This window comes from Protomyctophum bolini (assembly GCF_963924005.1).
Source record: "Protomyctophum bolini genome assembly, chromosome: 17".
NCBI classification, from domain to species: domain Eukaryota; kingdom Metazoa; phylum Chordata; class Actinopteri; order Myctophiformes; family Myctophidae; genus Protomyctophum; species Protomyctophum bolini.
The window spans coordinates 24,477,473-24,490,619 of record NC_137878.1 but is presented as its reverse complement, the minus strand read 5'-3'; the positions used below and the strand labels follow the sequence as shown (position 1 = coordinate 24,490,619).

Below are 13,147 nucleotides of genomic sequence, written 5' to 3'. Positions count from 1 at the left end.
AGAATCTAGATGGTCAGACAGACAGAGGGGACGTGTGTGTGTGTGTGTGTGTGTGTGTGTGTGCCACAAGATCACACTGAGTTTATCTGTAGTACAGTAGGCTATCTGTCAGCCTGTCGCCAACACCACACTAGACAGCTGTGGAGTGTTCAAACGTGATTGACATGCAGTAGTGAGTTTGATCTTATTATTTTTTTTACGTCCGAAATTTCGCTCAGATTTTCGGGCGGAAAAACCCAGTGTGAAAAGCCTTCCTGTGTCGGCTAATTGAAGTGTTTTCACTGGGCTGTGCCTCCTATACGGCAGGGAGACCTGTGTTCCACTGAGGGCGTCTTTTCTGCCTTGGTTCTGTGCAGCACTTTCACCAAAGTAAAGTACTTTTTATTTTTTTGGTTTAATTTAAAATGTAATTTAGTTTGAAAAGAAAAAGTAAGTGGTCTGCAGCAGTGGTAACAACAGAACATTAAACATGTTGTGTTTGAGGTGGTGTGAGTGTTGGCAGGTCACATGCCCTGCATGGCTCTTTTTATGTCTTCTATTACACGCCAGTGACATCATGCCCTCTAGCTCCGCCCATTTAGATGGGAGTAACCAAATACATATCAGTAACTCCCTCCCTGGACCCTGTGGTGTTTTAATATACACACACTCTCGCACACGCACGCATGCACGCACGCACACATGCACAGACACCAGTCGCTGTAATTCCATAAACCTTTTACAAATGGTTTGATGGGGGGAGGGAGTGGGAGAGGGAGAGCAGATTTAATGAAACAACATGGAGGGAGAGAGAGCAACAGTGAGATATTCTTAGAAAGGCTGACAGATGGAGAATGATGGATGAAGTGACGTCATTGTAATGAAGAGGAGAGAGAGAGAGAGAGAGAAGAGAGAGAGAGAGAGAGAGAGAGAGAGAGAGAGAGAGTCTGAATGGACACAGAGATTCATTTAATTTCACTTATTTGTGGTATATGGTCAAATACTAGCACTAATACTAGACCAGTTGTTCGAAACATGCTTCCTTTTTATTTAGTTTCCCCTCTGCCTTTCACTACCACATTCTCTCTGTCACTCACTCAATTCAATTCAATTCAAAGGGCTTTATTGGCATGAGAAAACATACGTTTACATTGCCAAAGCAGAAAGAACAATACAACAATACAGCAATACAATCAAAACAAAAATTATGTACATTTGAAGGTCAGACTCTTCAATAGATCAAATTCTATGTACCAAGGTCACTCAATGCAGGTATAGTGCAGGAATATACACAATGATTAGTCTTTAGGGTGGTTGTGTTCAATTTGATATCCTTCTGCTATCACAGCAACTCACAAATCTTGCTGCTGTGTTTGCACATTGTTGTACTCAGTCACTCACTCACTCACTCACTCACTCACTCACTCACTCACTCACTCACTCACTCACTCACTCACTCACTCACTCACATACTGTACACACACATGAAATAGACATGATCTCCAGTACTTCTTTGTCTGCTTTTAACTCTCATACACATACACAGGTCTTGTATAGTCATAACATTAAGGAGCGAGTTTAAATGGCGTAAGGGAGCCCATGGCACATAAATGTGATGTGTGTTATGACACTAGTCAGTGTGGTACAGTAACTATTACACTGTAGTAGTTGTTGACGTCAGAATACTGAGAGGTTTTAGCTCTGTGTGTACTTGGCCTCCACTGACGTTGTTCCTTTTGTTGACAGTGGTGTTGATATTTAGTTGACTAAAGCAAAGCTTAGTAATCCCCCCCCCCTCCCCCCCCCCACACGCCTTTTTTCTTTTTACATTTCTGTAATGAATAGCACAGGTTTCTAAAAATAGCGTTTGTTCTGAGACACCAAATTGTTGACTCTGTGTGTGTGTGTGTGTGTGTGTGTGTGTGTGTGTGTGTGTGTGCGCGATCGCATGTGTGTGCGCGCCCGTGCCCGCATGAATCTTGACGTACTTTGTTCCATCAACAACGGTCTGATTAAAATTCATTCATTTTCATTCCCCCCAGGAATTACTGTAGTTGAAACCACCCAGTTCCTGCATTATTTCCTACAACAATGGAATATTGACTGTTTTGGCACAATAACATCTCTCTCTCTCTCTCTCTCTCTCTCTCTCTCTCTCTCTCTCTCTCTCTCTCTCATATGAGAAAACATACGTTTACATTGCCAAAGCAAAAGTGGAATGAAACAATAAAACGATCTCTCTCTCTCTCTCTCTCTCTCTCTCTCTCTCTCTCTCTCTCTCTCTCTCTCTCTCAGGTCTCCAAACTGAACGGTCTGTCCCGGGCGGTCTCGGCCCACGTCGGCGTCGTCGGCTCCAAAAAGAGCCGAGACTTCCGCCTGCCGTCCAAAACTGTGAAGAAGTACACGGCCAGCGTGTCCGCGGGCCACGTCACCTACACCAAAGCCAAACAGAGAGAACTTCTGGGCAAGAAAACCAAACTCAGCAGCAACAAACACAGCAGCAGCAGCGTTGCCGTCTCCTCCTCGGCGACCTCCTCGTCAGCGAACAATCACAATCACGACAGCCAGCCAGCAGCAGCAGCCGTGTCGGCGGCCGGCGGCAGCAGGCCGGACAACTCAGGAAACGCATCGGCCGCCGCCGCCCGCCTCAGCAATGCAAAAACACGCAGCAAACAGGTGCTACTGTCCAACGGGCTGCACGGAGGCCCGGCCGGTGTCCGCCTCAACGGCCGGTTGAACGGTCAGCGGCACAGCGACAGCCTCATGCCCAGGGAGGAGGACCCCAAGCGGGGCTCCTCGCAGCAGGGGAGCCCCGTGGAGGGCCTCCTCGGCAGGGAGGGGCTGCGGAACTCTAAGCGGCGCCTGGACGCGCCCGGCGTCGTCGCAGGAACGGGGGGCGGGGCAGGAGGAGGGGAGCCCAAGGTCAAGTCCTCCGTCGCGGCCGAGGCCAAAAAGGCCAAGCTCCACCAGGCCCCGCCCCTGGAGACGCGCAGCAAGAAGGCAGCCAATCAGGACAAAGCCGCCGCCCAGGCCGTTGCCTCCCCCATCTCTAACGGACACGTCGGGGACACGCCCCCTCCCACTCCCCCCACTGCCCCTCCTCCTCCCCCCCGCACCCCCAACACGCCTAAACGGCAGACCCCGCCTCTCACACCAGCAGCAGCCAACGGGGAGTCGGTGGTGAACCAGCGGCCCAAGAGGGCGTCGGCCGGCAAGCTGATGCTGATTCGCCAGGCGCAGCAGCAGAGCAGGTCTCACAGCCGGAGCTCCTCCTCCTCTTCGTCATCACTGACCTCCTCCTCCTCCTCTCCCTCGGCGGGGGGACAGAGTCACTCCAGCACTACCTCAGACCCTCAGCGACCCCCCCTCTGCTCCTCCTCAGACACCACCTCCCCCTCCCCTTCCTCCTCCTCCTCCTCCTCGGCCTCCGCCTCTTCCTCCTCCTCCAGCCCCGGCGGCCAGGCGGCGCGTCTGACAACGCCCGCCGACCGCGACCGCGAGTGGGAGCAGGAGAAGGAGATGTGTCGGCAGCAGGAGCGCGAGCAGGACAAGGACCGCGAGCGCGGCCAGCGGAGCCGCCCGGAGGGCTGGACGGCCCTCGGGGACGCGCCCGTCTTCCGGCCCGCGCCCCGCGAGTTCCAGGACCCCCTGGTGTACCTGGACGCGGTGAGGGAGCGCGGCGCCGAGGCGGCCGGCCTGTGCCGGGTGGTGCCGCCGCCCGACTGGCGGCCCGAGTGCAAGCTGAGCGAGGAGATGCGCTTCGTCACGCAGGTGCAGCGTGTCCACAAGCTGGGCCGCCGCTGGGGCCACAACGTGCAGCAGCTGGCCTGCATACGCAAGCACCTCAAATCTCAGGGCATCGTCATGGATGAGCCCCCCGTCATCGGTGAGACGAGATGAGACACGCAACGCAACGCACACACGCACGCACGCACGCACGCACACACACACGTCACACACACACATGCATGCACGCTGGGGTTGAGTTGTGTCAAGTCAGGATTTAACTAAAAACTAAAAACAATGATTGTACACACGGACGTCCTGAGTGTGATGCAATGCTGTATGTTATAAATGTAAAGAATACACTATATGTAATAATAACTAATAAGGACAAAGTTAGGGGGTTTATATATAATATCGTGTATTATAGCATAAGAACATGATTTCGTTATAAGTGAGAAAGGTAAATACATTTTGGGAAAGCTAAATGTACTTACATTTTTGCCCAAGGCGTGCGTGCTCTCTCTCTCTCTCTCTCTCTCTCTCTCTCTCTCTCTCTCCAGATTGTCATCTCCAGAGACTCTCCTCATATAGAGGAGAGTCAATATAGATCAATATTAGAATATTGATCTCAAGAGACTCCTAACATAGATTATTAGATCATTGAAAAAAGGAGGAAATCTTCACTGTTAAAGCTGGAGCTACTGTATACACTACCAGTCAATGCGTTATTCTTCCACTCCACTTTACCAAATCATCTTTTAACACCTCTATTCTATTACTGTGTGTGTGTGTGTGTGTGTGTGTGTGTGTGCGTGTGCATGTGCGTGTGCGCGAACCCCTGCAGGCTATATAAAAGCAAGACAAAAAGCAGACAGTTAGCAAACGGCACCAGATTGCTATCTCTGTGGGTATCGGCCAAGCTATGAAAGGTTCAGCCGTGTTGCGCCTGGTCTTATCTCTCTGTTTATAGATGCCAATAACAATGCAAAGCTACGCGGCGAGGGGCCCCGCAGGGCCCCTTAGGGCCAGGCAAACAATATTTCCCCCAGATTGCCCTGTCACCTTCCATTTCTCACAATGACATCAATGCTTTATGAACATTTAAACGGCTTCACTTGAGACTGTGTGTGTGTGTGTGTGTGTGTGTGTGTGTGTGGGTGTGTGTGTGTGTGTGTGTGTGTGGGGGGGGGGGGGTTCTGTCTGTCTGTCGACACACACGCACGCTCACACACACAAAACCATGTCTTTCTAGTTCTCAGAATTCTACATTTATTTCAGCTTCACTCTGTGAAAACATATACGTACTCAACTGTGGGGGAACAATGGAACATGAACCCATACAACTTGTGTCTGCGTCCAGTCCATTCTGACCTGTGTTTATCACACAGTGAGGCCTTTGGTTGAAGTCAAAATAACAGTTAGTTAGTTAGTTATTGCATCTCTGGTGATTTCAGGACAAATAAACCACAGGGTTAAGACTCCAAAAGTTTTCCTAAAGTAAAAATATTAGTGAATCACATTACATATATCTCCAAATCTATCTTAAATAATTGTACAATTCATGCATTTATGTCAAATGTGCAGTTCAATATTGAAAATCGTTTTTTTAAAGTTGTCTATATCTGACCCTGGATTTTCATGTATGTATGTTTTTTTTTATCAAATAATAGAATTGCAACACTGAGTTTTTGTCATGTCTTGTGTCTCTCCATCTTCTCTCCCTGTATCTCTCCCCTACCTGTCCCTCTCTCTCTCTCTCTCCATCTGTCTCTATCCGTCCATCTTGTCCGTCTGCCTGTCTCTCTGCGTGTCTGCGCAGGCGGCTGCGAGGTGGACCTGGCCCGTTTCTTCCAGCTGATCAACGACATGGGCGGCATGCAGCAGGTGATGGACCTCAAGAAGTGGACCAAGCTGGCCGACCTGCTGCGCATCCCCAAGTCGGCGCAGGACCGCCTGGCCAAGCTGCAGGAGGCCTACCTGCAGTACCTGCTCTCCTACGACGCCCTGGGCGCCGAGAAGCGCCTGGCGCTGCAGGCCCAGGTGCTCCGCGAGAAGCGGAGCCTGGAGGCGCGCCGGGGCCCCCTGGAGGGCCACTCGGACTCTGCGGCCGGCCCCAGCGGGCTGGCGCTGCCGCGCTACGAGCCCAAGAACGGGCTGGCGGGAGGAGGGCTGGTGGGGGGCGGCGGCGGGGGGGCGGCGTCCGGGCACCACCACCACCACCGTGTCAACGGGGTGTGTCACCGTCTGAAGGAACTGGAGGCTCAGGTGAAAGCGGGCCGTCGGCGGCTCTTCCCTCAGGAAAAACAAAGCAAGGAGGACAGGCAGCATGGAGAGGAGGAGGAGGAGGAGGAGGAGGAGGAGGAGGACAGATGCATTCTCAGTGACCAGCACAAGTGTATTTACAAGGTGAGAAAGAGTGATTGTTGTAATAGAGCGCTGAAGTCCTGACGTCACTCGCTCATCCCCTGGTTCTGCCTGGTTCAAAAAGTTTTTAAATGCTGCAACTGAAGGCAGACAATTTGCTACAGCGTTTGATAACTTTTTATGGAAACTTTAAAAGATAATTTACACCCATTTTGGTGTTTTCAAGCATTATGTTATACTTATAGCTATTAGCTAAATGTGACACAAATCTTTGAATATATATTCTTTCAGAGCGAACGTTTTTAACTCAAATCTTTGCTCCTGGGGAGGTTCCTGGAACAACATATTTTCAGATGGGGGTCGGCGGCCAATTTCATATATTTTCGGGGGTCTTTGACATGAAAATGTTTGACAACCACTGATATAGAAACAACAGGTTTTTCAGAAAACGGTCAGGATTTAGAAGACATTTGTATAATCGTCCTCAGGTCTAAATGGGTTTTAACAGACGTGGTATGTTTATTGGCCTCCAAACGTTGTCATGCAGATGGAGGTGAAGATCATTACTTGTTGTTTGTTCCGTTTTGTTTCCATTTATGGCCCTGTTGGCAGCATCATTAAGCGCTGTTTCGTTCCCACGCCGCGCAATCTAGTAGTTTATTTATGAAGCCGGCTAATGAAAAGCAATAATGACGGGCTCATTGTCTGGCTCGTCATGTTGCCAGATATATCCGTGTCATTTAGATACTTTATGGCCTGGCATCGGCTCAGACGGAAGGAGAGCGCTCTATAAAACCCTTCAATGTGTTAGTCAAGAGGTTTGTTGTGCCAGCTCTGGATCCTGACTGCTGACATCGCTCTAGTGTTGTTTTCCTCAACTAACACGTAGACGAAAAGATTTCGACGAAAGCTAAATGAAAACTAAGCTATGATGACTAAGACTAAATATACTGACAATTTCTTCAACAAATATAAACTAGACTAAAGTTAGGAAGGGACTAGTGGACAAGAGATCGGGTGTAAGTCATTTTACACTTGGTTGCATGCCGAATATAACAGATCTACAAGCTCACAACGCGTCGCGCTGCGTTGTGCGACTAAAAAGTACATTTTAGTCGACTAAATCAACTGCAGATTTAGTCGACTAAAATCTTATGACATTTAGTCGACAAAAAACTAGACAAACACTAAAACATTCCAGGCGACTAAAATGTGACTAAAACTAAATGAGGTTGATGATGTGGAGTGAGACGCAGCAAAGGTCGACAGGATTGGGATTCAAACCTGCGACACGCCATCAGGGTTTATTTTATTTTATTGAATAAATTCCCTATTTTATATATTCTATTCTATTCTTATAAACAAAATATTTAGTATCGTAGAGCATATTTTAAATGTTTCAACTCTAGTGACATGACCATAATAGGTGCAGGTGGTTCATGCTGAGCCTGCCTCGTTGAAAGTGGACACGTCTAGACACATATTTAGCTAATAAAGTATTAACAATGAGCACAACCACGCTACGTTGGATCAATTTTGAACACGGGATATAAATCTTTTCCCTGAAAAATACTAGACAGGGTTGTAGCGTGTTGTTTGGGAATGTATGTACTGCATGTAATATGTGTACAGTATCGCTTTGGTTTGAATTGGAAAGATGCTAATGACTGTTGAAATGTCTGTGCCATTTCCTTTGGAAAAAAGGTTCACGGTGTGTGTTTTTAATTGGGCTTTGGGTGAAGCACCACACAAAACACACTGTAATGGTGTAATGCTGCTATATATATCGTGCTGCTTCTTAACCCTTTTATGGCCAGCCTAATTAACAGTGGATTGTGCCTTCTATACATGCACTATTCATATGTTTAATACCTTCTACCTGCACTATTCATATGTTTATTACCTTCTACCTGCACTATTCATATGTTTAATTCGTCATTTTAATGCCAATAGAAAAATCTGTGACATACACACTATTTATCATTCTAACACGGTATTATACCCAGTCCTGATGGTGGCGGTAACTTCACCATTATGTTATACTTAAGCTATTTATTTTTTTTAAGTTGTGTTGCGGAGGTTTGCTTGTTTTAGTTTGCCGTTAAGAGTGGAAGCTAGTTGTTGATGAAACGCACAAATGCTTTGAATCTGTCTTTGTGCGCCACTGTCAACCTTTAAACGCTTTGTGCAGCTGTGTGTGGGGAGGTAAGGTAGTCAGTGGTCGTGCGTGGCGTGGCGTGCGTGGCGTGCACCTTAGGTGTATTCCCATCTCCCCAGCCTTCTGGCAGCTGTGTTGACTCTGGCTGGCTGCAATGTAGGTCAGTGATCATTCTGTAAAAAGGGCCCACAGGCAAAAAATCTTCCCCCTCTCTTCCATCTCTCTTTCTCTCTCTCTCCCCACCTCTCTCTGTGCCCCTCGATCTCCCCCCCCCATTCTCTCCCTCTATCTCCCTCTATCTCCCTCTATCTGTCTCTGTCTCTCTCTCTCTCTCTCTCTCTCTCTCTCTCTCTCTCTCTCACTCTCTCACTCTCTCACTCTATCTCCCTCTCTCTCCCTCTATCTCTCTTGTTCCCTCGGTCCCTCCACGCCTCCTCTCCACCTCTCAGCCCCTCCCTCTCTCCCGTAGCCCTCGCCCCAGCTCAGCCCACCTCTAACCCTAGTACCGTCCCTCAACTCCAGCCCCCCCCCACACACACACACAAATTCAGCGCAACAGTACAGTATATGCAGCCAGGCGTATACACAAACGCACGCTTGCATGAAAACACATGCCTCGATGTGAACTCACGGAGAGGTCGTCTTATATCACTCTCTCTCCCATGTGAAGACCCGCCCTACGTTACACTGTGTGAAGCGTTATGCATGCTGTATACAGCACGCACGCACGCACGCACCAACGGTCGCACGCACGCACCAACGGTCGCACGCACGCAGACAGGTGCCTCTCCTTGTATTTTTGGACAAGTCCGGATTATGAGACATTTATTCATTCTGTACACATAATCTCAAAGTCACATTTTGTTCTGTGTTCATTCACAGTGTGCGTGTGCACACACACACACACACACACACACACACACACACACACACACACACACACACGCCTATGCATCTCTCGGATCTGGATCCCATTTAATTTCTGCCCCATTTTCTTCTTGTAACTTAATCCTCCTCTACTGAAGTACCTCTGCGTACTTAACCCCTTACCGTCCATGCAGCAGACTTTGAAGTCACAGACCTGCTATTCAGGAATCGGGACAGTGACTCGAGGGAGATGACTCACGTCCAACACTGACGAGAGTAAAGACGCTGTCGTTAAAGTGTCCAAATATAACCACAACTCAAAGAGCTCTGTGTTTCCTGACATGGAGTTCCCCACAAGATGACAATGTATTTGACATCATCCTGAAGGAGATCAAAGTCCCATTTGAAGGGTATGAGGACACCATTTGAACTACATGGAAAACTAGCGTCCATATTCAGGGATTCGGTGTCGAGGGAATATATTAGGAAGCTCTTAGTATAGACCCCTGGGCGACTCCAGTCAGTAAAGCATATAGAGCGTCGCAGTCCCGCCCCCTTTCATGACGACGAGAGACCCATAAAATAATTCCCAGTTAATTTTCCTCATAGACTTTTCAAAAAGTATTTATTTAAAGACGTTTACGCTGCGGACAAAGCCAACTCGAGTTGTGACAAATCATGACAATAAACAATAAACTGTGTGTACAGTAACCTCAGCCTGCAGTGGGCCAGTCTGCTGCATCCAGCTCTGTGTGTACAGTAACCTCAGCCTGCAGCGGGCCAGTCTGCTACATCCCGCTCTGTGTGTACAGTAACCTCAGCCTGCAGTGGGCCAGTCTGCTGCATCCAGCTCTGTGTGTACAGTAACCTCAGCCTGCAGTGGGCCAGTCTGCTACATCCAGCTCTGTGTGTACAGTAACCTCAGCCTGCAGTGGGCCAGTCTGCTACATCCAGCTCTGTGTGTACAGTAACCTCAGCCTGCAGTGGGCCAGTCTGCTACATCCAGCTCTGTGTGTACAGTAACCTCAGCCTGCAGTGGGCCAGTCTGCTGCATCCAGCTCTGTGTGTACAGTAACCTCAGCCTGCAGTGGGCCAGTCTGCTGCATCCAGCTCTGTGTGTACAGTAACCTCAGCCTGCAGTGGGCCAGTCTGCTGCATCCAGCTCTGTGTGTACAGTAACCTCAGCCTGCAGTGGGCCAGTCTGCTACATCCAGCTCTGTGTGTACAGTAACCTCAGCCTGCAGTGGGCCAGTCTGCTACATCCAGCTCTGTGTGTACAGTAACCTCAGCCTGCAGCGGGCCAGTCTGCTGCATCCAGCTCTGTGTGTACAGTAACCTCAGCCTGCAGTGGGCCAGTCTGCTGCATCCAGCTCTGTGTGTACAGTAACCTCAGCCTGCAGTGGGCCAGTCTGCTGCATCCAGCTCTGTGTGTACAGTAACCTCAGCCTGCAGTGGGCCAGTCTGCTGCATCCAGCTCTGTGTGTACAGTAACCTCAGCCTGCAGTGGGCCAGTCTGCTGCATCCAGCTCTGTGTGTACAGTAACCTCAGCCTGCAGTGGGCCAGTCTGCTGCATCCAGCTCTGTGTGTACAGTAACCTCAGCCTGCAGTGGGCCAGTCTGCTACATCCAGCTCTGTGTGTACAGTAACCTCAGCCTGCAGTGGGCCAGTCTGCTGCATCCAGCTCTGTGTGTACAGTAACCTCAGCCTGCAGTGGGCCAGTCTGCTACATCCAGCTCTGTGTGTACAGTAACCTCAGCCTGCAGTGGGCCAGTCTGCTGCATCCAGCTCTGTGTGTACAGTAACCTCAGTCTGCTACATCCAGCTCTGTGTGTACAGTAACCTCAGTCTGCTACATCCAGCTCTGTGTGTACAGTAACCTCAGCCTGCAGTGGGCCAGTCTGCTACATCCAGCTCTGTGTGTACAGTAACCTCAGCCTGCAGTGGGCCAGTCTGCTACATCCCGCTCTGTGTGTACAGTAAGAGGAGTCAGCAGCAGGGCCATCTTTCAGCGGGTTCCTAACATACTGCCCTACCCTCCCCACCCACCCCGGCCCCACAGCAGGCAGATTTATGGCCGCCTTCAAAGTCTCTCTCTCTCTCTAGGAGGAGAGTTCCAGTGAAGAGGTCGGGTCCGGGGGAATGGTGCTGGGGACGTATGGAGTAGACTTATAGACGTGCACACACGCTCGCACGCACGCACGCACAGTACACACTCTCAGGGCCATACAAATAGCCTCTGAAACTTTGACACATACAAGCACCGACATATGTTGAGAGAGACACACAGCTGCCCCGCACGGTTCATCCAAAGTCCAGCAATATTTCTACAGTATGACCTCATGTCACAGACCTGTATGTATGTATGTATGTATGTTGCTTCCCTCCCTCTCAGCCAGCCATAAACCTGATTATGCTTTCTCTGAATGGGGGGGAGGCTGTAATCCATTTATACTGCTGTACTTCTTGTGACCCCCGGGGGCGTTTACATGTTCTCATGTGGCTCTGTGTGTGTGTGTGTGTGTGTGTGTGTGTGATGTCCTTGTGTTGCAGGGGAAATCGGTATCTTTGACCAACTTCTTCAGGATAGCTCGGAACACCATGACCATGTGCTTTAACAAGGAGCCCGGGGCTGCAGAAGTCGAGGTGAGCATGCCCACGTTTCATTTAATTTACACTGATGCACGCCAACGGTCATTTAGATTTGTTCTTCCATTTTGTCTCTACCCGATGTGACTTTGACTGATACCTCCAGACTAGCCTCGGAAACCCAGACGTTTTTTATTTCCAGGGAGGAAAAAAAAGTCCACTTCAATTCGGCATAGAGTAGCGCAAACGTCGATCACTCTGCTGATTTCTGATCGTCTGCACCTTTGTTAAATTGACGCCCACGCACACAAACACGTACAAACACACACTACTTCCTCTCTCTCTCTCTTAATTAGTCTCATGTTGCGCAGCTGCGTCTAGATTCTCCCGGCGGATCCTGCCGGGAGCTGCCTATGCCATAGAAAGCATAGGTGGACCAGGCTACCTCCAGACAGTCAACTTATTTTTTTTAAGGAATTCATAAAATTGGATTTGTTGACCATGCATTGAAGAGTAATATGGAACAGACTCGGTTTAATTTGAACTATCATGAAATTTGCTCGGCACATAAAACAGGCTTTGTAAGTAAACCTATAAAAACATGAGGGAGATATCAAACTGATATAGAAACATGAGGTTTTTCAGAAAACTGTCATGATTTAGAAGACATTTTTTGAATGGGTTAAGTGACCATAAGTGAAGTCATGTGGAACCGTGGTCCGTTCCTTTGTTCATGGTCTCTCTCTCTCTCTCTCTCTCTCTCTCTCTCTCTCTCTCTCTCTTCCTTCTTTGTTCATGGTCTCTCTCTCTCTCTCTCTCTCTCTTCCTTCTCTTCCTCCTCCACAGCAAGAGTACTGGAGAACCGTGGAGCAGAGAGACTGCCACGTGGCAGTGCATTATGGGAAGGTGGACACCATTACACACGGGAGTGGATTCCCCACGGGAAAGTCAGAGCCATTTTCAAAGTGAGCCCCATACTTTGCTATCTCAAGAGGATTATTTATACTTTTGTGACACGACCTTCGGCAAGGGTCGCTTCACAAAAACAACGTATTCTCAACTGGGGGAATAAAAGGCTTGCATCGAAAATAGCTGGATCCCTACTGTACAAGCTCACAATGTGTCGCAAACTTGTAGATTGGGCCATTTAAAACATGGGTAACATCACCAACAATTTTTTGAGCCTGTTTTAGTGTAGCCTGCTCATGAATAGACTGCAGAGAGGGGAGTTGTCTTACCCTCATGATCTTCCCTGCAGTCTGCACCAATCTGAACCATTTGGAACTCAGTTGCATTGAGAGATTGGGTTACAGGCTTTAGTTTCGACATGCTATTGGACCGACTGTCATTAGAACGACAATCAACTCAAACCCTAACCTAAACATAACCGCAACAAGCAGCGCATGTTCGCCAACCTTAGTGAGATGGTCGAGTCATGAATGACCATAGGCCTGTGATCACCAATA

At 48.9% G+C, this 13,147-nt stretch overlaps 1 protein-coding gene across 1 annotated transcript in view; it reads left to right on the top strand.

Annotated features, from left to right (window-relative positions):
• The window catches only part of jarid2b (jumonji and AT-rich interaction domain containing 2b), a 156,113-nt gene that overhangs the window by 130,864 nt on the left and 12,102 nt on the right, over positions 1-13,147 (top strand). The window contains exons 7-10 of the mRNA XM_080786756.1: positions 2,275-3,865; positions 5,525-6,111; positions 11,646-11,738; positions 12,528-12,646. Of these exons, the coding sequence (XP_080642882.1) occupies positions 2,275-3,865; positions 5,525-6,111; positions 11,646-11,738; positions 12,528-12,646 (2,390 nt within the window). The remainder of the gene's footprint in view (positions 1-2,274; positions 3,866-5,524; positions 6,112-11,645; positions 11,739-12,527; positions 12,647-13,147) is intronic.